The sequence below is a fragment of the Loxodonta africana genome, chromosome 2, assembly GCF_030014295.1.
Source record: "Loxodonta africana isolate mLoxAfr1 chromosome 2, mLoxAfr1.hap2, whole genome shotgun sequence".
NCBI lineage: Eukaryota > Metazoa > Chordata > Mammalia > Proboscidea > Elephantidae > Loxodonta > Loxodonta africana.
Window position 1 is genome coordinate 154,922,219 of NC_087343.1, and position 26,994 is coordinate 154,949,212.

Below are 26,994 nucleotides of genomic sequence, written 5' to 3' on the forward strand. Positions count from 1 at the left end.
GCAGAACACCTTACACCTAAATTAACAATTGATAACATTTTGTTGTATTTGTTTTATTTAACTTTTTTGTTGAACTACTTGAAGCTAAATCGGAGATGTGATGACACTTCAACTCTAAATCCTTCCACATGTATCTCCTGAGATGAGAAAATTCTTCTGCATAACCAAAGTACTTAAAAACAAATTTAGCAATAATGTCATACTATCAGTAGGTATTTAAAACATCCCAATTATTTCTAAAATGTCTTTGTAAGCTGTTTTAGTGAACCAGGATCTAATCAAGGTTCACTCATTCTATTTGGTTCTGTATCTTTAGTCTTTTTTAATATAGAATAGATTCACCCCCTTTTTGATGTGTTTTGGGTGGAGACATTAATTTTTTGAGGAGCCTAGGCAAGTTGCCCTGTATGACATCATACTTTCCAGAGTTTTTTCCCCCATGCTATCTTGTTTCTCCATCCTATTTCTGTAAACTGGAAGTTAGATCCAGATTGAGGTTTGATTAGGTTTAGGGTAAACGTTTTTGACAAGAATACTTGATGGGAAGTGATGATATTCTATCACATTTAAAAAAAAAAAAAAAAGACCAAACCCATTGCCCTTGGGTCAATTCTGACTCATAGTGACCCCAGAAGACAGAGTAGAACTGCCCCACAGGGTTTCCAAGGAGCAGCTGGTGGATTCGAACTGCCAACCCTCTGGTTAGCAGCCATAGCTCTTAACCATTGCGGAGGCCCAAAGTGTCAGGTTCTCCCAACTGTCAGTGATGCTCGGTTTGATCATTTGCTTCACTGTAGAGTTAAGTTTTCCTTTTCATTATTAATAAGGAACCTGTGGGGGTAATTCCTTGGCATGGTGTCAATATTGTTTTCTCCAGCGTCTTTCCAGTTTCAGCATCAATTGATGACCCTTGTTACTAGACATCTGTAGAGTATCTACAATCATTTGTATTACATGACTATAAGAGAAGCTATAAGAGAAGTTGAAGAAACAAGCCCTGCCCCTTGAATTTAGAATTGGGATTTGCATGTATTTTAGGTAACTTAAAGGAAAGATGACAAAGTTGGTAGCTACAAAACATTTTACAAATGGAGGGTGCATGGATGGCGAAGATAAAGAAACATGGAATGATTGGCATGTAATAGAGCTATCGTGTCTTGACGGAGTTCAGCTTCTCCTAAATTGCCTGACTTCCCCTAAAAATTGCCTGACTTCCCCTACCTTGGCTTATTCCACATATTGTGTACATTGAGTATCAGTACTTTGTGATTTCCTTCCCCATTATTATTGTTTTATCCTAGACCCAAAAGAGTGGTCTGAATCCTAGAAGGGCTCTTCTTAATAACTTTAAGACAGCTTATCCAGAGACACCCAGATTTCAGCCCTCCTCAGTATAGTGATTAAAGGAGAGAAATATACAAAGATATTATCAGAAGAGTGGAGAAAATATTTAATTGCACATGAAAAATAACAGGCATATGGGAAAAACAGGCAACTCAAAGAGAGAACACTAACAAAAACAGTAACAATTCCAGTAAAATACTAGCACAATTAAAAAAATACATGGAAAATTCCTAGCAGAAATACTAAACATAGGACTTTATCTTCAAAAGAAAAAAAGCAAAATAAGTTTTTTAAAAAAAATGTATCTTATTTTATGCTTCCAGGTTGTTCCATGCTGTGGATATTAATGGAGACATTTTAGATGAAATTGAAGACTAGTTAACTCCTACTGTTCAAGATATGGAAGTGGAATGGTTTTCCCTAATCTTTTGTTGACTACATAGAGTTACCTTGCAGGATATTTAGGGTATCATCCATTTAGTCTTCCTATGTAGAAGATACGGAAGAACAAGGTTTATATTTTCATTTGATACTACTGATTAAGGCATATTCATATATTTCTCAATGTAACATAAATTGAGAAAATTATAAGCCAAAGGATTAAACAATGAAAACTAGAGAATATTAAATATTACAATGTATGCCAGCTCTGCATAGTTAAAAATTAAATATTTTCTTCCCCAAGCTACAGGTAAGAAGAGGGGTCACAGGTTTAACTTACTGACCCTTTTATCTCTGAGAAGGATCCCTCTAAGGCATTCCTGTTCAGGCTCCCTCAGGACTACTGCTTACAGCTGGGGTGGGTAGAAGCTTTATTAAAATTGTACTGAGAGCTGTAACTTATTACAAGCATGATCTTATTTCCTCCGTGTTATTCACATTCCTTCCAACCTAAATTTCTTCTGAGTTTTCCTTGGAGGGAACATTTTATAACTGCTTACATGGCCCAAGTGTCATTTTGATCTTCTGCTTTCCAGAATAGAGATGTATATAGATAATTTAAAAAATATGTTTTAATACCACAAACACCATGTGACACCTGATATTTATTAGTGGTACATAGTCCACTGGTTCTGAGCCAAATCCAGAAGAATTTCAGCCCTTTTCAACTTCCCTGAGCAATAGATCCTAGATTCAAAACGACTTGTCTTTGCTACCTTTTGTTGCTCATCCCGTCCCCTTACTCCCATCCACCGTTGGTTGGGAAGGACAATTTTAATAATTCCAGCCGCTCATGTTTGTATTTCCTCTGCTGGAATAGGAGAAAGCCCAATATATTGCCAAGCTGAACTTCCCTGTCCACACCACTGTAATTCAAGATTCTTTTTCTTTTTAAAGATATTCTCTAATGAGTTATGGGAATTTAGCTCCTACCCTTCCCCCCCCCCCCGCCTTTTTTTTTAACAGCAGTGTTTTGGGGGATAATTTTGGTTTGATTCTTAGATACCAAAATACCTGGGTTTTTGTTGGCTTTTTGGAAAATTGTCTTTCCTTATTGTTTGGGGAGTGGCTTGGTAGCAAAATAAAATTTTTTGAAAAAGAGGACAGAGGAATTCAGTAGCAGTTTGTGAACATCTTCTTTTTTCTTACCTTGTCATTGAAAATTGGGGAAACCCTTTCAACCTTTTTGTGAGTGTGCCCTGGCCAAAGAGTCAGCAGGGTCTGTGTTTCTGGATTGTCACTGAGGATGCTTAATCTTAACAGTACCCATTGCCGTTGAGTCGGTTCCAACTCATAGCAACCCTATAGTACGGGATAGAAACCATAGGGTTTCCAAGGCTGTAATCTTTACGGAAGCAGAATGCCACACCGCTGCATCTTTCTCCTACGGAGTGGCTGGTGGGTACAAACCTCCAACCTTTCAGTTAGCAGCCAAGTGTTTAACCACTGTGCCACCTGGGCTCTTCAGCCTTAACAATAAAGATAATGAAAGACGTTATCTTTTAATTAGATCTGAGTTGCTGCTATTTGTTCTGTTGCCAAAGCAACTGATCACATTTAAAAACTCTGTTTGGCATATAACATATTCTTAAGGTGAGAACAAAAAAAGTCTCTGAACAGCACCTTTTCTTATCCTTGGCTTGTGACTGAGCTTAGTTTTAGGGCGCATATTTTATTTAAACCATGTATTTTCATGGACTTTATTCAGTGTATTTTATATAAGAACTAAAGTTACTTTAAAGGATAAGTTGAAGATAATAAATGGGAATAAAAAAGACTAATTATACAATATATACCGGAGAACAGTGACTACAGTGAACAGGATTCCCAGTTCTGGCTCTTTTCAGTAGTTGTCACTCCTTTAGTTCATGGGTTGATTGATATTCTCTAGAGGTCATTTTATTTTAGGCTGTTGCACATTATGTTGATATAGCAGAAGGCAAGAAGCCTTCATAATGCAATTCGTGAAAGAAATGGGCTTTTTTTTTTTTTTTTGCCCATTTATGATTAAAAAAATCAACAAATGTGGTTAGTCTCAAAGACTTGTTTGTTCACCTGAGTGTTTCTTCCTTTCTTCCTTAGGTACAAAATCTTCACTGCTCATTTTTAACAAAGTATGACTTTTAAGTCTTATTTTTGTAGCATGAGTTATGAGTTAATTTGAAGATGACTTCTGTTTTGGTAGAGTACTTCTGTCTCTGAATAAATGAAAGGTTGGGGTAACCTTCCGAATGCCCTAGAAATGAATGGTCTGTGCAAGACTGCTATGTCAAGAAAGTATAAGATAAAGAGTTTTGTTCCTAGATTAGTTTCATGGAGGTGATTTTTATGAGTGGATTGAGATTTGCCATACATTGACATGAACCTCATGGGTCCTTTTGCTGAGAGTGAGGGGCCCTTTGCAGATGGATAATTCATTCTGCCCAAAACAGTAGTTTGAAAAGGGTGTGTGTACCTCTTGGTTTTTATATAAAGTTTTGTGTCTAGAGCTAATAAATGAAAATGATCTACTAAATAACTTTTTAAGCTCGTGATTGAACTAACTTTTCAGGACCTGCCTTTGTCAGTTGAGATGCATCTTGTCCCATCCATCTTTCAAAATAAACTATTTTAGACTAGTTTTAGATTTATGGAAAAATTTGAAGATAGTACAGAGAGCTCCCTTATACCGCACACTGTTTGCCCTGTTATTAACATTTCACATTAGTATGGTATATTTGTCACAATTAATAATAGATAACATTATTATTAATTAGAGTCCATTAACTAGAGCTGAAAAACTTTTCTGTTCCAGGATCCCATCCAGGCTACTACATTACATTCAGTTGTAATGTCTCGCTAGGCTCCTCTTGGCTGTGACAGTTGTCTTATCCATTTTTGTTGTTGTTAGGTACCGTCAACTTGGTTCTGACTCACAGTGACCCTATATACAGCAGAACAAAACACTGCCTGGTCTTGCACCATCCTCACAATTACTGCTATGTTTGAGTCTTTTATTGTAGCTACTGTGTTATGGAGGTTGGATGAACCCCTGAAACTACTACCCTAAGTGTCAGTCCATCTCGTTGAGGGTCTTCCTCTTTTTCACTGATCCTCTAGTTTACCAAGCATGATGTCTTTCTCCAGACCTGGTCCCTCCTGATAACATGTCCAAAGTATGTGAGACGAAGTCTTGCCCTTCTCCCTTCTGAGGAGCATTTCGGCTATACTTCTTCCAAGATGGATTTTTTCATTCTTCTGGCAGTCCATGGTATATTCAATATTTTCACCAACACCGTAATTCAGAGGCATTACTTCTTCTTTGGTCTTCCTTATTCATTGTCCAGCTTTCAGACCCATATGAGGCAATTAGCTATTGATTATTAACTATTATTAGTGTTATGTAAACATCCATTATATCTGTATGCACCTGGATTGGTCAGGAGCTAGAAATTTTTTCTTGAAGACTGATTACTTAATTTTAGCAGGCTCAACAAATCAATGAAATTTGTTTCAATTGAGGTCTTTTTGTAACTTCAAGTTAGTTATTTTTCAGGACACTTCACTGGCTGTATGTGTGCAGTCTTAGGCAGTGTACCTGCTGTGATCATTTCCCTGCTCAGCTTCATGAGGAAATCATTAAACATTGAATAAGTTGATCAGAACATTCTGTGGGTCAGCTGGACCCATGAAGCTCCACATAGCATGACAGGACTAGCCTTCCATCTCAGCTAAATATGGACTCAGGCAAGTGAGTGAGCAAGCAAGCATCTAGTGGACGTACCTTTCCTTTCAAGGAGATGAAGGAAATGTGGGTTCTCGGGAGAAGACTCAGCAACCACACTTCCAGAACTGTTGCATTGTCAGTAAGGCCGTTTTTCAATTGTAGAGGATTCTAGTTTATATTTGAAATTCTTTAATGTACTTACTATTTCTTTTTCTGTCAAGAGAAATGAGAGTTAATCAGATATAATAATTATAAAGCTATCCATATGGCTACCTACTTCGAAGGGATTTTTAAAATTTTGAGTGAAATTTTGGATTTCTCAAAATTAATTTTGTTATAAGCATCACCAGCAGATGGCAGCAGTTCCATGTTATAAAAATACAGTAACTGCTGATGGCAGGTTGTTAGTATTTTGCTCTGCTGCAAGAGGTAGGTTTAATTTCTGGGATTTTAATTGTCCTTATTTTGTTTTATTACAGTCTATTATATACCTTGGGAGACAGACTGGATCTAATGATACCAGCAAGGCAGGAACTGAAGTACTGCCAGATAATTTAAGACCACTCAAAAGTATTTGAAGCATAGCTGACATCTCCATATTCTGGTGAAAAGAAAGAGACAATAAGTGAATTATATGGTTCAGCAGAAGATAAGTGCTATGGAGAAGAGTTGGAGGAGGGAATAGGGAGTTAGGGGTGACAGCGTGATGTTGGAATTTTAGAGTGGAGAAGTAAGATTTCATTGAGGTAGCATTTGAACAAAAGCTTAGCGGTATGGGCATGAACTTGTGGACACCTGGGAGAAGAGAATTCCAGGCAGAGGGAATAGGAAGGGAAAGGCCCTTTCGATGGGAACATGTTTAGAGGGCTCCAGGGACAGCATGTGGCTCGTGAGGGCTGAAGCAGATCGAGGGAGAATAGTAAGAGATGGGGTGGGAGTGGGGGTGCTGCAGATTGGCTTTGTATGAACTTGGCTTCTACTCTGAGATAGGTGTTGGAGGGTCTTGGCAGAGGGTGATAGATCTGACTGACCTAGGTGAGCCAGGGTGGGAACAGATCAGTTAGGGGACCATTGCAGTAACTCTGGTGAGAAATGCAGGTGACATATACCAGCGTGCTAGCAGTTGGAATCTTGAGAAGTGATCAGATTCTATACTTATTCTGAAGGTCAAGATAATAGGAGGACATGCTAATAAATTGGATGTATAATGTGAGAGAATGAGGCATCAGGGTTGATTTCCAGGTGCTTTTGAGCAGTTGAAATGGAAGAAACCTGTAGGTAGCACAGGTTTTCAGGAAAAGATAAGGAATTCAGTTGTGAACATGTTAAGTTTGAGACACCTAGTAGTTATCCCAGTGGGAATGTTAAATAGGCAGTTGGATATTCTAGGCTGAGATTTGGACGTATAGAGTTAACATATACCAAAACCAAACCCATTACAGTTGAGTCAATTCCAACTCATAGCGACCTTATGGGACAGAAAACTGCCCCATAGTTTCCAAGGAGTGCTGGTGGATTTGAACTACTGACCTTTTGGTTTGCAGCTGAGCTGTTAACCACCATGCCACCAGGGCTCCCAGTTAATGGATAGGTGATATTTAACGCCATGAGACTGGTTGAGGTCATCAAGGGTGGGAGTTGTGTATAGAGAAGACGTTCAAGGACTGAGTCTTGGGCACTGCAAAATCTAAGAGGTCAGGGAGATGGAGAGGAATTAGCAAGGCAGACAGTGAGTGGCCAGTAAGGTAGGAAAACAAGCAGTGTGTGAAGTGCTAGAAGCCAAGTTCGAAGGAAGGAGTGATCAACTGTCATGTGCTGTAGATAGGCCAGGTGGTATGAGGACTAGGAATTGACCATAGGATTTAGCAATCAATGCTGAGGTCACCAATAACTTCACAAGTGTTGTTGCAGTGGAGGGGAGTGAAAGCCTGTAGGGAGTGTTTGAGAGAGAATGGGAAGAGAATAGTATAGGTAACTCAAATTTTGCTCCAAAATGGACCAGAGAAAAGAGGCTGTGGCTGAAGGGGCGAAATGGGTTTTGTTAAAGTTTTTTTAAAAGCTTGTTTTCTATGCTGATGGAGGTGATGCAAAAGAGAAGGACAATTTGATTCTGCGGGTGAGAGAGGAGTCTTGTTGAAGCAACGTGCTTAAGTAGGCCAGAGAGTGCAGGAGCAAGTGCAGGAGGAACAGAGCAAGGAGCAAGTAACAGGAAGAAGGCAGAATATGACAGCAGGGCTGGCAGGTGCGGCATACATGATAGTGGGAACTTGTGGAAGTTCTTTTCTGACTGTTGCTATTTTCTAGAGCGCTGGCTGAGAGAAAAGCTAGAGGGAGAGGGAGGGGTTAAGAGGTTTGAAACTATGAATTCATCTTCTAGGAGACTGACTTAACTAGGGGAATAGTATGGTTGCCAGCTAATGTTAAGGGCTCCCTTGAAGTCCAAATTAATATGTTCTGTTTTACTTGCCCATCATTACATAACTCAGCATGCTGTCCCAGTATCTCCTATTAAAAACTTAGGCATGCTTGACCAGCATCTCATCACAGTCACTAAAGATTTTGGTTCCTAGGAACCAAATTTACAAAGTTAGATCTCCTCAGTAGGCCGGTTGGTTAACCCGTTATCACATAACATGCTATTATTTTTACCAGGTTATTGCGTAGGATTACTGTCAGGCTTATAGTTCAACGAATAATGGGTGCTTCTAGATATCAAGTCACTGTTACAGGGATATAGCAGTATTTAAAAGGTTTACCCTCATTGAGTTGCCACGTAGTGAGAAGCAATACACGTGAGGTGATAAATGGTTCTAAGAAAATAGAGCAGAGTAAGGGGGATAATGAATTGCGAACTGCTACTTTACACTGGAGGGTTGGGGGAGATGTCTCTGAAAAATGACATCTGAGCAGAGACCTGAAGAATGGGAGTAAGCCATGGCTCTGTCTAGGGGGAAGAGTGGGCCAGGCTCTTGCTGTATACGGTTGCCCCGTGGATCTCCTACGCTTTCATGAGCGTTGAGTAAAAGAGAAAAGTAAACAGACATGCTTAATAGGAGAAATGTGACACTCAGGTTGACATCAACATTCTGCCACTACTAATTGAAATAAAACTTTAAACATATTCCTATAGGGTCACTATGAGTTGGAATCGACTCGACGGCATTGGATTTGGTTTGGTTTTTTTGGTATCTACTCCTCCTATAATACAACTCTATGTACACGTAATACTACTTTTTCCCTTTTTGATTATCAGACTTGGTGTTTTACAGATTCAACTTGTTCCAATTAGCTATAATTTTTTTTTTAATCAAATTGTCACAACCTGGCCAGTGGGACCCCCATTAAACTGGCTTTCTTCTCTCAGCACTGCCTTAGACATTTTTGAAAGCTCAATTGCTTTCTGGTGGCAAGGTTCCAAACACATTATGAGTCCTGCCCCCAAACATAGAATTAACTCCTGTCTATGGAGCCCTGGGAAACCCTGGTGGCATAGTGGTTAAGTGCTATGGCTGGTAACCAAAGGGCCAGCAGTTCGAATCCACCAGGTGCTCCTTGGAAACTCTATGGGGCAGTTCTACTCTGTCCTATAGGGTTGCTATGAGTCGGAATCGACTTGACGGCACTGGGTGTGGTTTTGGTTTTGGATGGAGCCCTGAGAAGTAGTATTAGAAGTGCAAATCTGTCCCTCTCAATCTGCACAAGCACTGGCTGTAGCAAGATGGCCCCTGGGACACAGCCCAGCTTGGGAAAAACACCTTTTTAGGGTCTTGAGTCCATGTAGACATTTCCAGTTTAGCTGTCATCCCTAGGTCCTTTTTCATTTCATTCTAATATTTTTTTCTGTAACATACCTATTCAAAATTTAAGCCTTTCCTAACTGTATAAACAAAATGGGGTATATCCATACAATGAAGCAAGAAAAACAGACTACTGCTACATGGGTACGGATGAACCTCAAAAACATTATGCTTAGTGAAAGAAGCCAGACATAGGAGATTTTATGTTGTATGATTCCATTTGTATGAAACATCCAGAAAAGGTAAATGTGTAGACATAAAGCAGGGTGTAGTAGGGTGCTTTTTGGGGATGATAGAGATGGACTGTAGTGATAAATTGCCCAACTCTTTTTTTTTTTTTATAAACTTAATAAAAACTCTATAAACGTATTTAGTGTGGGTAAATTTTATGGGTATGTTAATCCTATCTCAATCTGTTAAAAAAATTAAACCTTTCTTTCAACTTCTACTTGTACCTCCTTAATACCCAGTTCTGACTCATAGCGACCCTACAGAACAGAGTAGAACTGCCCCCCTTAGAGTTTCCAAGGAGCACCTGGCAGAGTCAAACTGCCGACCCTTTGGTTAGCAGCCATAGCACTTAACCACTACGCCACCAGAGTTTCCACCTCCTTAATAGGTTATATTAAATTAACTCAAGATGTTCTATTGTATTGACAGTTTTTTAAACTAAAATGGGATATATTACCTATTGTCTTAGGCAGGGTTCTCAAGAGAAACAAAACCATTAAAGCATATAAGTATCTATATAAAAAGATTTATATCAAGGAAATGGCTCACACAGTTGAGGTTGGAATGTCCTGAATTCATAGGTTAGGCTGGAGGCCTCTCCTGATTCACATAGCTGCAGGGGCTGCCGAACCCAAGATCAGCAGGTCAGACAGTAGGTAAGCTGCTAGCTCAAGTCCCAAGAACCAGAGGTCAGAAGAACAGGACCCAGCTACAGGATCCAAAGTGAGCAAAAGCCCACCAGCCTTGCCAGAGACTCCACTTACATTTCATGCAGGCCACACGTCCAAGGAAACTCCCTTTCAACTAATTGGCTACTCACAGCAGATCCCGTCATGGAGGTGGTCACATCATCATATGACTGCCTAACTACATCATAACTGCCAAACCACTGAGAATCATGGCCCAGCCAAGTTGACATACAATCTTAACAATCACACTTCACCCCTGACAACTTGACAGCTGTACACATCTCCTTAAACCATAATCTCTGAATAAAGACAATTATAAAGTCATGCTTGTGCCTAACATGATACGACACACATACCACCAAAAAAGCACTAGCCCTGTTAACATCCATCTTAGTCATTGTCATGGATTGAATTGTGTCCCAAAAATATCTGTCAGCTTGCCTACGTCATGATTTCCTTGTATGATTGTCTCCCATTTTATCTTCTGATATGATTTCCCTATGTGTTGTAAATCCTATCACTACAATGTAATCAGATGGATTAGTGGCAGTTATACTGATGAGATCTACAAGATCAGGGAGTGTCTTAAGCCATCCTTTTTTTGAGATATAAAAGAGAGAAGTGAGCAGAGAGACATGGGAGCCCCATACCACCAAGAAAGCAGTGCCAGGAGCAGAGCACGTCCTTTGGACCTGAGGTTCCTGCACTGAGATGCAACCAGACCAAGGGAAGACTGATTCCTCCAGAGCCGACAGAGAGTGAAAGCCTTCCCCTGGAGCTGATGCCCTGAATTTGAGACAGTCGTCTAGTGCTGCCATAACAGAAATACCACAAGTGGATGGCTTTAACAAAGAGAAATTTATTTCTTCACAGTAAAGTAGGCTAAAAGTTCAAATTCAGGGTGTCAGCTCCAGGGGAAGGCTTTCTCTGTCAGCTTCCTCATCAATCTTCCCCCAGACCAGGAGCCTCTCTGCACAGAGACCCCAGGTCCAAAGGACATGCTCTGCTCCCAGCACTGCTTTCTTGGTGGTCTGAGGTGCCCCTTTCCCTTTGCTCACTTCTTTCTTTTATATCTCAAGAGATTGCCTCAAGACACAATCCAATCTTGTAGATTGAGTCCTGCCTCACTAACACAACTGCCGGCCATTCCTCCATCATTAACATCATAGAGGCAGGATTTACAACATATAGGAAAATCACATAATACTGGGAATCATGGCTCAGCTAAATTGATACAGACATTTTTGGGGGGACTTAATTCAATCCATGACATATTTTATAAGTGAAGAAAACAAAATATTTGATGTGCACATATAAGGCAGAAATACTCATAGCAATTACAGTCCTCATTTCTGAAACTGGTCATTGTGGTCATAACTGGTATTTAAAACTACCTTCTTCTACCACCCATTCTGTATTCCCTTTGACCTCAACAAGCACCTCAGCTGGTTGTGGTTCTTTGTTTGGTGGGGTGACCCAAACCTTCATTCCTAAAGAGTCTGGGCCATTAAGTAGTCATGTAAGAATTGGGCTGCTGTAGTTTTCCATTGACTTTAATCATAGGGCATGGTGTACTAATAGACACCCTAAGGGATCTCCTGCATTCCAGACATACTCTTCTTTACCTCCATTATGCAATATCAGTCTGATGTCCTCTTGGTAGTCAGGATCAATCACACCCCAGTCAATACAGTAACTCCCTTCTTTGCCTGTTGATCCGGAGGCAAAAGGAGCCCAAAGTGGCCAGGTGGCATTCTTAACTTCCAGTTCAATGGAATCAGTGATGTGTCTCCAGGTGGGAGCATTCCTCCCTTTGGAACTAAGCCCTCTAGACCCACAGAGCATAGGGTCGCAGGGACAGGAAGCAAAAAATCATGTGAGTGGGTCACTAGGGGTAATAGTGAGTGGTGCCACTCCCATTTCCACCCCTTGGTTCCTGGACTCATGAATCCTGGCTATGGGAGAAACAGCACCGTATATTGGACACTGGTTTAGATCATATAGAGCCTCCTGAAGAACATTGCCCTAACCCTACAAGGTACTGCCACCTAACTGGTGCTATAATTGTGTCATTAGAGGGCCATTCCACCATTCTGTTAAGCCAGCTGCTTTAGGATGATGGGGAACATGGTAAGACCAGTGAATTTCATGAGTACGTGCCCATTGCTGCACTTCATTTGCTGTGAAGTGAGTCCCTTAATCTGAGGCAATGCTGTGTGGGATACCACGATGGTGGATAGGGCATTCTGTAAGTCCAAGGATGGTGGTTTTGGCAAAGGATTGCATGCAGGGAAGGCAAATCCATATTCACAGGAAGTTTCTGTTCCAGTAAGAACCGCTGCCCTTTCCGTGATGGAAGTGGTCCAATGTAATCAACTTGCTACTGATCACCTTGAGGAATGGTGCCATATCGGGGACTCAGTGTTGGTCTCTGCTGCTGGCAGATTGGGCACTCAGCAGTGGCTGTAGAGAAGTCGGCCTTGGTGAGGGGAAGTCCATGTTGCTGAGCTCACGTATAACCTCCGTCCTTGCCACCATGGTCACTTTGTTCATGAGCCCATTGAACGATGACGGGAGTGGCTAGGGAAAGATGATGACTGGTTTCCACAGAACATGTCATTCTATCCACTTGTTAAAATCCTCCTCTGCTGAGGTCACCCTTTGGTGAGCACTCACATGAGACACGAATATCTTTACTTTCTGGCCCATCCACATGCCTCTTCCCCATGCCTCCAATTTTCCAGTCATGTCCCCCCTAAGTCCCTGATCATCCAGCCAAAACATTGGCCACCACCAATCAGTATATAATCCCACATCTGGCCATTTCTCCTTCCAAGCAAAGTGAATAACCAGGTGCACTGCTCAAAGTTCTGCCCATTGAGAGGGCTTCCCTTCACCACAGTCCTTAAGGGAGGTCCCAGAAAGGGGTTGTAGTGGTGCAGCTATCCACTTTCGAGTGGTGCCTGCATATTGCACAGAACCATCTGTAAACCAGGCACGAGTTTTCTCTTCTTCAGTCAACTGATCATATGGAACTCTCCATAAGGCCATAGGTACAGACTGGGAGATGGAAGGTAACGTGACAGGCATGGAGACAACCGGAATTTGGGCCACTTCCTCATGCAACTTACTTGTGCCTCCAGGTCCTGCTTGGACCCAATCTCATATATATCACTTGCATTTAATGATGGAGTGCTGCTGTGCACGTCCAACTTTATGACTCTGTGGGTCAGACAACACCCAATTCATGATGGGCAGCTCAGGTTGCACGGTGACTTGGTGGCCCATGGTTAAGTGTTCGGTCTCTACTAAGGCCCAGTAACAAGCCAAAAGCTGTTTCTCAAAAGGAGAGTAGTTACCTGCAGAGGATGGCAGTGCTTTGCTCCAAAATCCTAAGGATCTGCTCTGTGATTCACCAGTAGGGTCCTGCCAAAGGCTCCCAACAGCATTTCTTTCTGCCACGGACACTTAAAACACTGTTGGATAAGCTGGATCATATGGACCAAGTCGCAGAGTGGCGTGCACAGCAGCCTGAACCTGTTGCAGAGCCTTCTCTTGTTCTGGGCCCCACTCAAAACTAGCAGCTTTTGGGTCACTTGATAAATAGGCTGGAGTAGCACACCCAAATGAGGAATATGTTGCCTCTAAAATCCAAAGAGACCCACTAGGCATTGTGTATTACATTTAGTTGTGGGAGGGGCCAGATGCAATAACTTATCCTTTACTTTAGAAGGACTATCTCAACATGCCCCACACCACTGGACCCCTAGAAATTTCACTGAGGTGTAAGGCACCTGAATTTTTGTGAAATTAATATCCCACTCTCTAGCATGCAAATGTTTTATCAATAAGTCCAGAGTCATTGCCTTCCTTACTAGGTCCAATCAGCATAATGTCATCAATGTAATGGACCCAGTGTGATGTCTTGTGGAAGGCAATCAAGGTCCCTGAGAACTAAATTATGACATAGGGCTGGAGACCTGATGTAGCCCTGAGGTAGGCAACTGAGGTGTATTGCTGGTATTGCCAGCTGAAGGCTAACTGCTTCTGGTGGTCCTTCAAAACACATATGGAGAAAAAGGCATTAGCCAAATCAATAGCTGCATACCAGGTTCCAGGAGATGTATTAATTTGTTGAAGCAATGAAACCACACACATCTGCAACAGCAGATGCAATAGGAGTTGCCACTTGATTAAGTTTTCAATAATCCACTATCATTCTTCAAGATCCATCTGTTTTTTGCACAGGCCAAACAGGTGAGTTGAATGGGAATGTGGCCGGAATTACCACCCCTGCATCCTTCAAGTCCTTGATGGTAGCAATAATCTCTGCAATCCCTCCAGGAATGCAATATTGCTTTTGATTTACTATTTTCCCAGGTAGGGGCAGTTCTAATGGCTTCCCCTACCATAATAGCCCTTACTCCATTTGTCAGGGATTCAGTGTGGTGGTTCTGTCATTGCTGAGTATATCTATTCCAATTATGCATTCCTGAACTGGGAAAATCCCTACAGTATGGATTCTGGGACCCATTGGACCTACTGTGATACAGACATGAGCTAAGACTCCAATAATAACCTGACTTCCATATGCCACAACTCTGACTAGTGGGTGCAGTAATGTTTTGGGTCTCTTGGAATTAGTGCCAGTTCAGAGCCAGTATCCAGTAATCCCCTAAGTCTGATTATTTCCTTTTCCCCAGAGAACAGTACAAGGCTCTAGATACCTTTGGAGAAGGTTGGGAGAAAGATTAACAGTGTAAGTTTTTGGCAGTGTATTGGAGTCCTTCCTCAAGGGGACTCTGCCACCCCTTCATTCAAGGGGTTGTGGGTCTTTAAACTCACTCAAGTCTGGGTGAGTTTGAGAGGCTGTGACTATTCTGCTGATTGGAGTTAGACTGCTGTTCACTTGACCTAGAATTCATCTGCTTATATAGATCAAGTAAATATTTAGTAGATTTCCTTACCCATTTCACTCCTAGAGACACCATGACTAAGTAGTCAGTGTCTTAAGTCTATACGAGTCAGACTATTCTGATTACTGCTTTGACTCCGCTGTCCCTTCTGGTAACTACATCCACCTTGTCTTTGCAGATTGAATGCTGCCACTTGGCCCCTACTACCATGGGTTCCAATTAGCCCCGTTGTAGTTAGGTATCTTGCATCAGGGCAGTCCCCCTGTTAAATCTTACATAAAATAGCCATCACGGCAGTTTTCAAGGATGCTGGAGCTCCTTTCACAAATTTCTCACGGTTTTGGTAAAAGGTGTGTCCTCTGAGCACTCCATGTGTAGGTCTGTGGGTCTAACCTAATAAATCCACTCTAACATGCCTATTTCCCTAAGCCTTTGGATATCTTCTTCTACAGTATACCAAGGCAGGTCTGGTACTTCTACTTGATTTAGTGTAGGCCACCTCATAATCCATGCTTCAGCAAATCAACCAAATAAACCATTAGATCCTTTCCTAACTTCTCGAGCTGAAATATTGGATGAAGAATCTGTGCTTAGTGGGCCCATATGAATAAACTCAGACTGATCCATCTTTACGTTCCTTGCACCATTATCCCACACCCTTAATAGCCATTTCCACACAAAGCTCCCAGGCTTCTGTTTGTACATATTAGGAAAGTCAAGCAGTTCTTTTGGAGTGTAGCATAACTCCTCCTGATTCACACTTCGTACTTTACCTTTTGGGGCTTAAGTCTAGTTATAGGTCTAGAAGCGAGGAAGTGTTTTGAGAACTTTCAGCTTTGTCTTGTAAATCATCTGCCTCAGGCAATGCCCCAGGCAATGACTCAGACAAAAGCTCTCTAGACACAGCTGGGTTAATCTCATCATATGGGGGTAGAGGGACTAATTGTTTTACTGGGGAGGGTTTCTTGGTCAAATTTGGAGTAATCTCCTCAGATGAAGTAAGAGGGATGGTTCTCTTGGCAAAATGATTCAACAGAATTCAGGGGCTTAGTATTTCCAAGCTTCCTCATTATCTGTCCCAATGTCCCCAATCCAAGTTTCATGATCCCATTTCTTCTCAGTCAATGCCCTCACTTTAATTTCAGACACCTTTTGAGGTTGGCAGTTGAGTTGGCATTGTAATTCAGCTACTCTTACAACAAGACTTTGGGTTTGGTTTTTGGCAATATCAGCTGTGTTACTACAAGAGATAAGGTTTTCTTTCAAGGCACAAGTGGAAACTTTGAGGTCATTTATGTGGCACTTGAGCTTTGACTCGGAAGCCCTGAGCTCATCTCTTGCTTTCACCAGTTTGTCTAGTGAAAGTAGGATAAACCGACCAGCTCCCTTATACTTTTCGTTCTGACAAAACTATAGAAAGGTATCACACATGGTACTAAATATCTTAAGCTGGGTTCTCTAAAGAAGCAAAACCAGCAAAGCATATAAATATCTATATGAAGAGATTTATACCAAGGAAATGGCTCATGTGGCCGTAGAGGCTGGAACACCCCAAATTAGTAGGTCAGGCTAGAGACTTGTTCTGATTCATGCAGCTGCAGGGGCTGGCACACCCAAGATCGGCAGGTCAGACAGCACGGCTCTTGCTCACAAGCTATGAAGACTGATGAAATCTCAAGATCAGCAGGCAAGACCACAGGTATGTTCCTAGCTCAAGGCCCAAGAACCAGAGGTCGGATGAACAGGAGCCAGATGCAGGATCCAGATTGAGCAAAAGCCCACCAGCCTTGCCAGAGAGTCCACTTATATTTGATGTAGGCCACACGCCCAAGCAAATTCCCTTTCGACTAACTGGCTACTCATAGCAGATCCCATCATGGAGGTGATCACACCATCACACGACTGCCAAACTACATCGTGACTGCCAAATCACTGAGAATCATGGCCCAGCCAAGTTGACACACAACCTTAATGATCATACCTATTTTTCCATACCTAGCAGTTTTTTTTATATCCCTCCTTGTCACAAATCTACAGCTGTATCTTTGTTTGGATCACAAGTAGAGCCCAAACATGACAATTTCCTACTTTTTCACATAGGTGCTTCATTTTCATAAAATGCTTTATTTTTTACCTTGGTGGTTAAAGATGAGATCAAAAGATAGTCGCTATGACTGTGACATTCCTACAGAGCTGCTGTGAGGTATGAGTGTGAAGCTTTGCTCACCAGCTATTTCCAAAATCTATCACCATCAGCCCAGGCAACGTTTTCCGTCCTTTGGGGATAGAAGTCCACAAATGACACATTTTATTTGAAAATATCAGATTTAATAGAAAATACCACATTATAAACAAGTTCATTAATCCATCAGATTGAAAACAGAATGAGCACAATCACGTATAAAAGCTACAGACGAAATGCTGGTACTAAACACACCACTTAAAAGAGGTCTGAACCAGGCTCTGAAAGGTCGTTCTAGAGTAGAGGGACTAGCAGCTTCAAACAGGCACGAAAACAGGGAGAAGAAGGCAGCATCCATTTCACAAAAGCTTAAAAGTATAAAAGGAAGGCAGAGCAATAGACTCATCTTTTGAATAAGGGCTGAAGGATAAATGGACAAAAGGGCTGTATTTATGTCCTGACGTTCAGGGAACATCAGACCACACCACGTGAGCCTGAGCTAGAAGGGCAGTGTATTTTAAGTGGAGGAAAAGATACTATGCAGCTTTAGAAGCACTTACTTTGTTGTCTTGGCACTCACCTCTCATGGAAGCAGGAAGCATGGCACTCATGTTTTAGGACTAAACTCATACCAGCTGCTTGCCTTGGCCCGCATCACCTTGGCTGAACACTAACACTGAAATGGTGGCAGTGTCTGCTGCCCCAGGGACCTCCTACCTTTTACTGCGTGTAGAGTAAGAGAGGAGCCACAGTGAGACCTTTTAACAAAAACACATGGCTCTGATGGGAAAAGGGTTTCCACCTTCTTCCTCCTGGTGCCAGAAGGACCCTGAGGGAGAGGAGTTTGACGTGTTTGGACCCACTGGGGACCTGGGTTTATCTGCAAAGGCCTTCTCTACTAAATCCTCCCCCAGGGAGTCCTCCAAGTTCACAGAAAGGTCAGCTGTGAGAGCAGAAAAAACAACTGGGGTTGGAAGAGGAAGAGAGACTTTTCTTTCCATGACACTTGTCACTGACCACTGACTTTAGACAATGAGAGAGTTTGTGTCTTAAGCTAGGATAGTGATTCTCAAATAAGGGGGCAGACCTGCACAAGACAGGCTCTCAAGACTCTCCAAAGAGGTTCTGTTCAATATACACAAGTGCTAATTCCGTCCCAATGGACAGTCAGTACATGTAATGACAGAGGTTCCTGACAGGAGTGTGTTGTACATGTAAACATTGTCAGAGGCAGAACAGAAATTTACAAGCCCCTGATCTAGATGTTGTGGATATCAAGATGGTGGAATACATTTCCCAGAGATTTTCCTTCTGATTAACCATAAGTTTTAATCAAGTCATTCTCCCTGTGACTAAACTTCATGATGAGGCTCCAAGCCTCATAGCAAAGAACAATAAATGTTCACCCACTTATCTGGAGTAACTGTACTAGATAAAAGAAATACAATTCTGTTCTCCTAAAGACCATTTCTAGAAAGACCCACCCAGCCCAATGAGGTACTTGACACTAGTTGCCAACACAGGCTAATCACTGTATGGTTTCTTGGAAGACTGGCTTTTCTCTGCTTCTCTCTCTTTTATACTGTACAAGGGGTCCACCAACTTGCTATGAACAAGCATTAAACCTACAAAAAATTAACAACAGAAACTGGTTAGCACAGGCAGAGTTCCATGATTACCAACAGTAACAGCCAGGAGGCTCTCAAATTGTTCTAATACTGATTGATACTCGTCATCTTTTCTCTGTGACCCCCAAATGACAAAGCCCTGAGAAGAGGAAAAGAATCTATTAATCCCAATGAGTGCTACAGTTCACAGAAACTTTGCAAATTCAATCGCTAGGGGGGATGGCTATTTAAAGGTTAATTTTTTTCAGCAAAGAACTAATTCTTAATTTACCTGCATAGTAAATGGGAATTTTCAGAGACATTCGCTTAAAAGTAAAAGGAAAAAAGATTTTCATGATCTGTAGTTCAGTGCCTTGTCTTGAGGGGAAAGGCCTTATGAGATCTGGAAAGATAAAACCCCTGAGGCTCACTGTCTTACAGTTCTCTGACTAGGACCACTGATGTGATTTTCTGCAACAAACTGAGGGGGTGGGGGAAGGCCCTGGGGGGGTGGAGGAAGCATAAATGAAATTATGCATATTTCAAAATAACAAAAGAGATCAAATTTTCAGCAGATGTGTTTTAAATAAAACTTCTGGAGAAAAAGCAAATCCTGAGGCTCAATATCACTGCAAGGAGATCACCACATAGCCCTTGGACCACAGCTTTCATTTTCTCCCCCTCCTTCTCCAAGAAAACAGATCTCCAGAAATGGATTCTTGCAGCCATGCAAGAGAACGAATGACTGTGTATTGTGAGACAGTAGGGTTTGAGTTTTATTAAAACCACAGTTGCCTATTAAAATGGCCAGAGAATGAAAGCCAGGTCCACCCCTCACGCTAGCACACTGAACCTGGCCTCCCCACTCACCTTTGAAATATTTGACGGTCTTCACTTTCAGCTCCAGAGTGGCGTCCTCATCGCACACAAACACTGCACAGGGATGCTGCTGGAAGGCAGACACGGTCCACATATGGTTCACGCCCTCCTCGATGGCCTTATACAATGCGAATGCCTTGTGAGCACCCGTGATGAGGATCATCACCTGGGGGTCAGAAACGAGGCAACGATGGAGGAAAGCAAGCACTAGACCTGGGAGCCCAGACCCCTGAATTCTAGTTGAGTCACCCCAAATGAGTGTATGGGCTATTATTTTTAACATGTGTACCAAGTAGTTACATAACGCTCCATGCAGTGCTCCACAAGCTTTATCACACACATGAGGTAGCATCATTATCTCCACTTTATATAAGGCAACGGGCCCCGGGGAGGTTAAGCGACTTGCTCAAGGTCTCAAAGCTAAGAAACAGGAGACCTGGGATTAGACCAGGTGCTTCTGACCCCAAAGACTGTGCTCTTGACTACCATGTAATGGTGCTTCCTGGCATCTTTGATGATGGGTGTGAAAGTGCCCTATGAAGGGGCTTGCCACACAAAGGCCCACATTTCTCATCCCAATAGTCTCACATTGGGATCCCAGGAGTCCTAGGTTGGGTAAGTTTTCACAGTTGAAATCTGCATACCTAAAAGAGGGCCTGGAAGCACTGGTGAGTTATCTGTGGAGCTGGTAAGGCTGAAGCCCAAAAAGGCAGCCTCTTAATCTGGTCATCTTCAGTTCAGTGCATTTGACCTGCTCATGTCATCTGTGGTAATGCTCTGGGCTATACTGCTTTTTGTGTAAGTAAAACAAAGGCACAGGCTCCTCTGAAGAATGTGAGTGCAGGGAAGTGATCCTAAAGAGCTCAACTCTAAGGTTTCCTCTCATTGTAATTCACCTGTACCACGGAGCTGTGAAGAGGATTTACTGTTCCTTTCTTAAAAGATGAGTGTCTTAGTTATCTAGTGCTGCTATAACAGAAATACCACACATGGGAAGCTTTAACAAGCAGGAACTTACTCTCTCACAGTCTAGGAGGCTAGAAGTCCGAATTCAGGGCACCAGCTCCAGGGGCAGGCTTCCTCTATCAGCTCTGGGGGAAAGTCCCTGTCATCAACCTTCCCCTGGTCTAGGAGTTTCTCAGCACAGGGACCCCAAGTCTAAAGGGCACACTCTGGTCCCGGCTTTTCATGCTTGGTGGTAATGAGGTCCCTCTCCTCTCTGCTGGATTCCTCTCTTTTGTATCTCAAGAGATTAACTCAAAATACATCCTAATCCTGTAGATTGAGTCCTGCCTGATTAACATAACTACCTCTAATCCCGTCTCATTAACATCATAGAGATGAGGATTTACAACACGTAGGATAATCACATCAGATCACGAAATGGTGGACAATCACAAAATACAGTGAATCATGGCCTTGACAAGTTAACACACATTTTTGGGGGACACAATTCAATTCATAACATTCTACCTTTTAGCCCCCAAATTCATGTCCTTGCCACATGTAAAACACATTCCTCTAATAATGTTGTTGTTGTTGGGTGCCATCGAGTCTGTTCCAACTCACAGTGACTCTGTGTACAACTGAAGGAAACACTGCCCAATCCTGTGCCATCCTAACAATCATTGCTGTTTGAGCCCATTGTTGCAGCCACTGTGTCAATCCATCTTACCCAGGGTCTTCCTCTTTTTTGCTGAGTCTCTACTTTACTAAGCATGATGTCCTTCTCCAGGGACTACTCCTTCCTGATAATATGTCCAAAGTATGTGAGACAAAGTCTCACCAACCTTGCTTCTAAGGAGCATTCTGGCTGTATTTCTTCCAAGACAGATTTGTTTGTTCTTTTGGCAGTCCATGTTATACTCAATATTCTTCGCCAACACCACAATTCAAATGCATCAATTCTTCTTCATTGTCCAGCTTTCACACGCACATGAGGTGACTGAAAATATCATGGCTTGGATCAGGCGCATCTGAGTCCTTAAAGTGACACCTTTGCTTTTTAACACTTTAAAGAGGTCTTTTGCAGCAGATTTGGCCAATGCAATGCGTCCTTTGATTTCTTGGCTGTGGATGGAGTAAAATGAAATCCTCGACAACTTCAATGTTTTCTCTTTTATCATGAGGTTGCTTATTGGCCCAGTTGTGAGGATTTTTGTTTTATGGTGAGGTGTAATCCATAGTGAAGGTTGTAGTCTTTGATCTTCATCAGTAAGTCCTTTCAGTCCTCTTCACTTTCAGCAAGCAAAGTTGTGTCATCTGCACAATGCATGTTGTTAATGAGTCTTCCTCCAATCCTGATGCCCCATTCTTCTTCGTATAGTCCTGCTTCTGGGATTATTTGCTCATCATGCAGACTGAATAGTGTCATGGACTGAATTATGTCCCCCCAAATATGTGTTTATCAACTTGGTTAGGCCATGATTCCCAGTATTGTATTGTTGTCCTCCCTTTTGTGATTGTAATTTTATGTTGAGAGGATTAGGGTGTGATTGTACCACCACCCTCACCCAGGTCACCTCCCTGATCCAAGGTAAAGGGAGTTCCCCTGGGGTGTGGCCTGCACCACCTTTTATCTCTCAAGGGATAAAAGGAAAGGGAAGCAAGCAGAGAGTTGGGGAACTCATACCACCAAGAAAGCAGAACCAGGAGCAGAGCACGTCCTTTGGACCTGGGGTCCCTGCGCCTGAGAAGCTCCTCGACCAGGGGAAGGTTGAGGACAAGGCCTTTCCTCCAGAGCTGATACAGAGAGAAAGCTTTCCCCTAGAGCTGACGCCCTGAATTTGAACTTGTAACCTACTAGACTGTGAGAAAATAAATTTCTCTTTGTTAAAGCCATCCGCCTGTGGTATTTGTTATGGCAGCACTAGATGACTAAGACAAATAGGTACAGTGAAAGGATACAGTCCTATCGTACACCTTTCCTGACTTTAAACCACGCAGTATCCCCTTGTTCTGTTTGCACTTCTTTTTGGTCTGTGTACAGGCTCCTCGTGAGCACAATTAACTGTTCTGGAATTCCCATTTTTTGCAATGTTATCCATAATTCGTTATGATCCACAGTGAAATGCATTTGCATAGTCACAGGTAACATCTTTCTGGTATTCTCTGCTTTCAGCCAAGATCCATCTGACATCAACAATGATATCCCTTATCCCACGTCTTCTTGTGAATCTGGCTTGAATTTCTGGAAGTTCCCTGTTGATGTACTGCTACAACCACTTCTGAATTATCTTCAGCAAAATTTTACTTGCGTGTTATATTAATGACATTGATAATTTCTTCATTCCGCTGAATCACCTATCTCTGGAATGGGCATGAATATGGATTTCTTCCAGTCAGTTGGCCAGCTGTCTTCCAGATTTCTTGGCATTGACGAGTGAATGCTTCCAGCGTGGCATCCGTTTGTTGAAACATCTCATCTGGTATTCCGTCTATTCCTGGAGCCTTGTTTCTTGCCAATACCTTCAATGCAGCCTGGACTTCTTCCTTCAGTATCATTGGTTCTCGATCATATGCTACCTCCTGAAATGGCTGAACGACAACCAATGCTTTTTGGAACAGTGACTCTGCGTATTCTTTCCATATTCTTTTGATGTCTCCTCCGTTGTTTTATTATTTTCCCTGTAGAATCCTTCGATATTGTAACTTGAAGCTTGAATTTTCTCTTTAGTTCTTTCAGGTTGAGAAACACCGAGCATGTTCTTCCCTTTTGGTTTTCTAACTCCAGGTCTTTCTACATTTCATTACAATACTTTGTCTTCTCGAGATGCTCTTTGAAATCTTCTGTTCAGCTCTTTTTACTGCATTTCTTCCTTTCGCTTTAGCCATTTTCATTCATGAGAAAATTTTAGAGTGTCTTATGACATCCATTTTGGCCTTTTCTTTCTTTCCTGTCTTCTTTTTAATGACTTCTTGCTTTCTTCACGTATGACATCCTTGATGTCATTCCACAACTTGTCTAGTCTTCGGCCATTATTGTCCAATGCATCAAATCTACTCTCGAGATAGTCTCTAAATTCAGGTGGGATATACTCAAGGTCATGCTTTGGCTTTCATGGACTTGTAATTTTCTTTAGCTTCAACTTGAACTTGCATATGTGCAATTGATGGTCTGTTCCACAGCAGTCCCCTAGCCTTGTTCTGACTAATGATAGTCAGCTTTTCTATTGTCTCTTTCCACAGATGTAGTCCATTTGATTTCTGTGTATTCCATCTGGTGAGGTCCACATGTACAGCTGCCATTTATATTGATGAAAAAAGTTATATGCAATGACAAAGTAGTTGGTTTTGCAAAATTCTATCATGCAATCTTGGGCATGGTTTCTATCACCACTGCCATATTTTCCAACTACCATTCCTTCGTTTCCAACTTTTGTATTCCAATCACCTGTAATTACCAATGCATCTTAATTGCATGTTGGATCAATTTCAGACTGTAGAAGTTGGTAAAAAATCTTCAATTTCTTCATCTTTGGCCTTAGTGGTTGGTACATAAATTTGAATAGTCATATTAACTGGTCTTTCTTGTAGGCATATGGATATTATCCTGTCATTGACAGTGTGGTGCTGAAGTATAATGCATCACTTTGTCATTCCCAGCATAGCAGACCATATGATTGCCCTGCTCAAAATGGGCAATACCAGTCCATTTTGGCTCACTAATGCCTAGGATGTCAATGTCTATGTGTTGCATTTCACTTTTGATGACTTCCAATTTTCCTAGATTTATACACCATATATTCTACCCTCCAATTATTAATGGATATCTGCAGCTGTTTCTTTTCATTTTGAGTCATGCCACATTAGCAGATGGAGGCCCTGAAATCTTTACTCCATTCGTTATTAAGGTCAATTCTCCTTTGAGGAGGTAGCCCTTCCCAAGTTGTATTTTGAGAACCTTCCAAACTGAGGGGCTCTTCTTCCAGCATTATATCAGACAACATTCCTCTGCTATTCATAAAGTTTTCATTGGCTAATTTTTTCAGAAGTAGACTGCCAGGTCCTTCTTCCTAATCTTTCTTAGTCTGGAAGCTCAGCTGAAACCTGACCGCCATGGTTGACCTTGCTGATATTTGAAATACTGGTGGCATAGCTTCTAGCATCACAGCAACAGACAAGCCACCACAGTATGACAAGCTGACAGATGCATGGGGCACCCCATCATATCATCCCAAAAGTCTTAAATCAACTCAAAGTCCAAATTCCATCCTGGGGAAAAATTCTTCATCTGTGAAATCTAGAGTACAAGTTATCTGCTTCCAAAGTACAATGGTGGAACAGGCACAAGGTAGACATTTCCATTACAAATGGGAGACACTGGAAGGAAAAAAAGGATAACAGGCACCAAGCAAGTCAGCAGAACACGTTATATTAGTTCTCAAGCCTTGAAAATAATCTTCTGTTCTCTGAGACCATTTAGGCAATGGCCCTGCCCTCCATATCTGGTTTTTGGCCATATCCTCCAGTTTCTGGCTAGAGGCCCCTCGGCTCTGGGCTTCAGATTTGCCTTCCAGGCCCACTGGTACTGCAACTCTGCTTCCTCAGATTTGGGTGGCCCCATTCTCCTAGTGTGCCTGAGTGGCAGCCCCACTCCCTCAGCTTTAGACAGTGAATCTGGGCCCATCCCTCAACTTCAGAAATGAGTTGGTGAAGATCTGACTCTTACCGAGGCAGCTTTGTTTCCTGTGCTCCTTGTCTTTTCAGGGTCTCCTTCCTGGTTTCCTGGCCTCTTGGATCCTCGGAGCTCTTGGGGCAGCCAAATGTCTGCCCTGCTCAGACAAGTGTTCCAAAGCTCTTTAGCTCTACTGATAAGTGCCTGCCTGAAGGCACTCGGCTCTCTTGCTCTGTTGATCACCTCCTGCACTGTCTCACGCCATTCTCCTGGTTCTGTTGGTGCCGCTTCTGTCTATGCCATCTCCAGAGTTATAGCTCTCCTCACTTCCTTCCGAGTCCTCACCAGAGCTGCCTTTGATGTCCATAATTCCACCAATAGTCTCTTCAAGGCATTCCAGGCTTTAACTGTCAGGCACCTTAATATTCTTCCAGCATCTACCTATTCAGTTTCATATTTTAAACTTCTTCCACATTTTAGCTATCTGTTAGAGCAGTATCCCACTCCTGGTACTAAACTCTATCATAGTTATCTAATGCTGTTACAACAGAAATACCACAAGTGGATGGCTTTAACAAACAGAAATTTATTCTCTCACAGTTTAGGAAGCTAGAAGTCTGAATTCAGGGCACCAGCTCCAGGAGCAGACTCTCTCTCTCTGGCAGCTCTGGGGGAAGGTCCTTATCATCATCTTCTCCTGGTCTAGGAGCTTCTCAGCACAGGGACCCCAGGTCCAAAGGACACACTCTGCTCCTGGCTTTTCCTGCTTGGTTGTAATAAAGTCCCTCTCTCTCTGCTCTATTCTTTTATATCTCAAAAGAGACTGACTTGAGTTACAACCTAATCCTATAGATTGAGTTCTGTCTCATTAACATAACTGCCTGTAATCCTGTCTCGTTATCATAGAGGTTAGGATTTACAACACATAGGACAATCACATCAGATCACAAAATGGTGGATACCACACAATACAGGGAATCATGGCCTACCCAAGTTGACACACATTTTTGGGGGACAGAATTCAATCAGTGAGAAAACAGAGGCATAAAAAGAACGTTAACTATTTGCTCAGGACGCCTCAGCAAACCAGAGCTCATTTTCGAAAAAAGAATTTCCTGATTTCCAGCTCCAGATCCTTTCCTAGATCAAGATACTCTCTCACATGGTAAGGACTGCCCTCAAGTCCTTTTTGCAAGCTGCAGAGCCAGAACCAGCAGAGTGGCCTGTCTAGGTACTGATCCAAGGTTACCCAAGAGAAATCTGGAGGCCATCATTGATCTCACAGAAGTTCACTTTAAACAGGAAACCTTTTCACTGATTTAGATGCTTGTTTACAGACCTGGGCAAAGAAGCTTGAAGCTAAACTTACAGCTGCTTCCCACTAAATACACCTCAGAAAGTAAGATAAAATGCTTCTAAAATTCAAATGAAAGATAGTAAGAACACTGGAACCACAAAAAATTCAAAAGATACTCTGCTTTCTAGGGGGGAAAACCTCAGTTCAGTTCAAGACACAATTACATTTCCATCTTTGCCACGTTTATTAACCCCTGAGCACTGGGGTACAACCATAAGCATCCTTGGG

General features: G+C 42.1%; 2 protein-coding genes across 8 annotated transcripts in view; one reads left to right on the forward strand and one right to left on the reverse strand.

Moving 5' to 3' along the window:
• RNF14 (ring finger protein 14) overlaps positions 1 to 3,787 on the forward strand; it is a 32,090-nt gene extending 28,303 nt beyond the window's left edge. For all 4 annotated transcript variants that reach the window (XM_003404571.4, XM_010591409.3, XM_023550122.2 and 1 more), the window contains exon 8: positions 1,668 to 3,787. In XM_003404571.4, the coding sequence (XP_003404619.1) occupies positions 1,668 to 1,722 (55 nt within the window). In that variant the 3' untranslated portion in view covers positions 1,723 to 3,787. The remainder of the gene's footprint in view (positions 1 to 1,667) is intronic.
• Positions 3,754 to 26,994, reverse strand: part of GNPDA1 (glucosamine-6-phosphate deaminase 1) — a 30,060-nt gene continuing 6,819 nt past the window's right edge. The window contains exons 6-9 of one of the 4 annotated variants that reach the window (XM_064277548.1): positions 19,784 to 19,958; positions 17,259 to 18,931; positions 7,022 to 7,178; positions 3,754 to 5,704 (exon numbers count right to left, since the gene is read on the reverse strand). In XM_064277548.1, the coding sequence (XP_064133618.1) occupies positions 18,831 to 18,931; positions 19,784 to 19,958 (276 nt within the window). In that variant the 3' untranslated portion in view covers positions 3,754 to 5,704; positions 7,022 to 7,178; positions 17,259 to 18,830. Of the gene's footprint in view, positions 5,705 to 7,021; positions 18,932 to 19,783; positions 19,959 to 26,994 lie in introns of all 4 variants that reach the window. The other 3 variants (XM_003404572.4, XM_064277542.1, XM_023550139.2) reach the window with 3 other exon arrangements.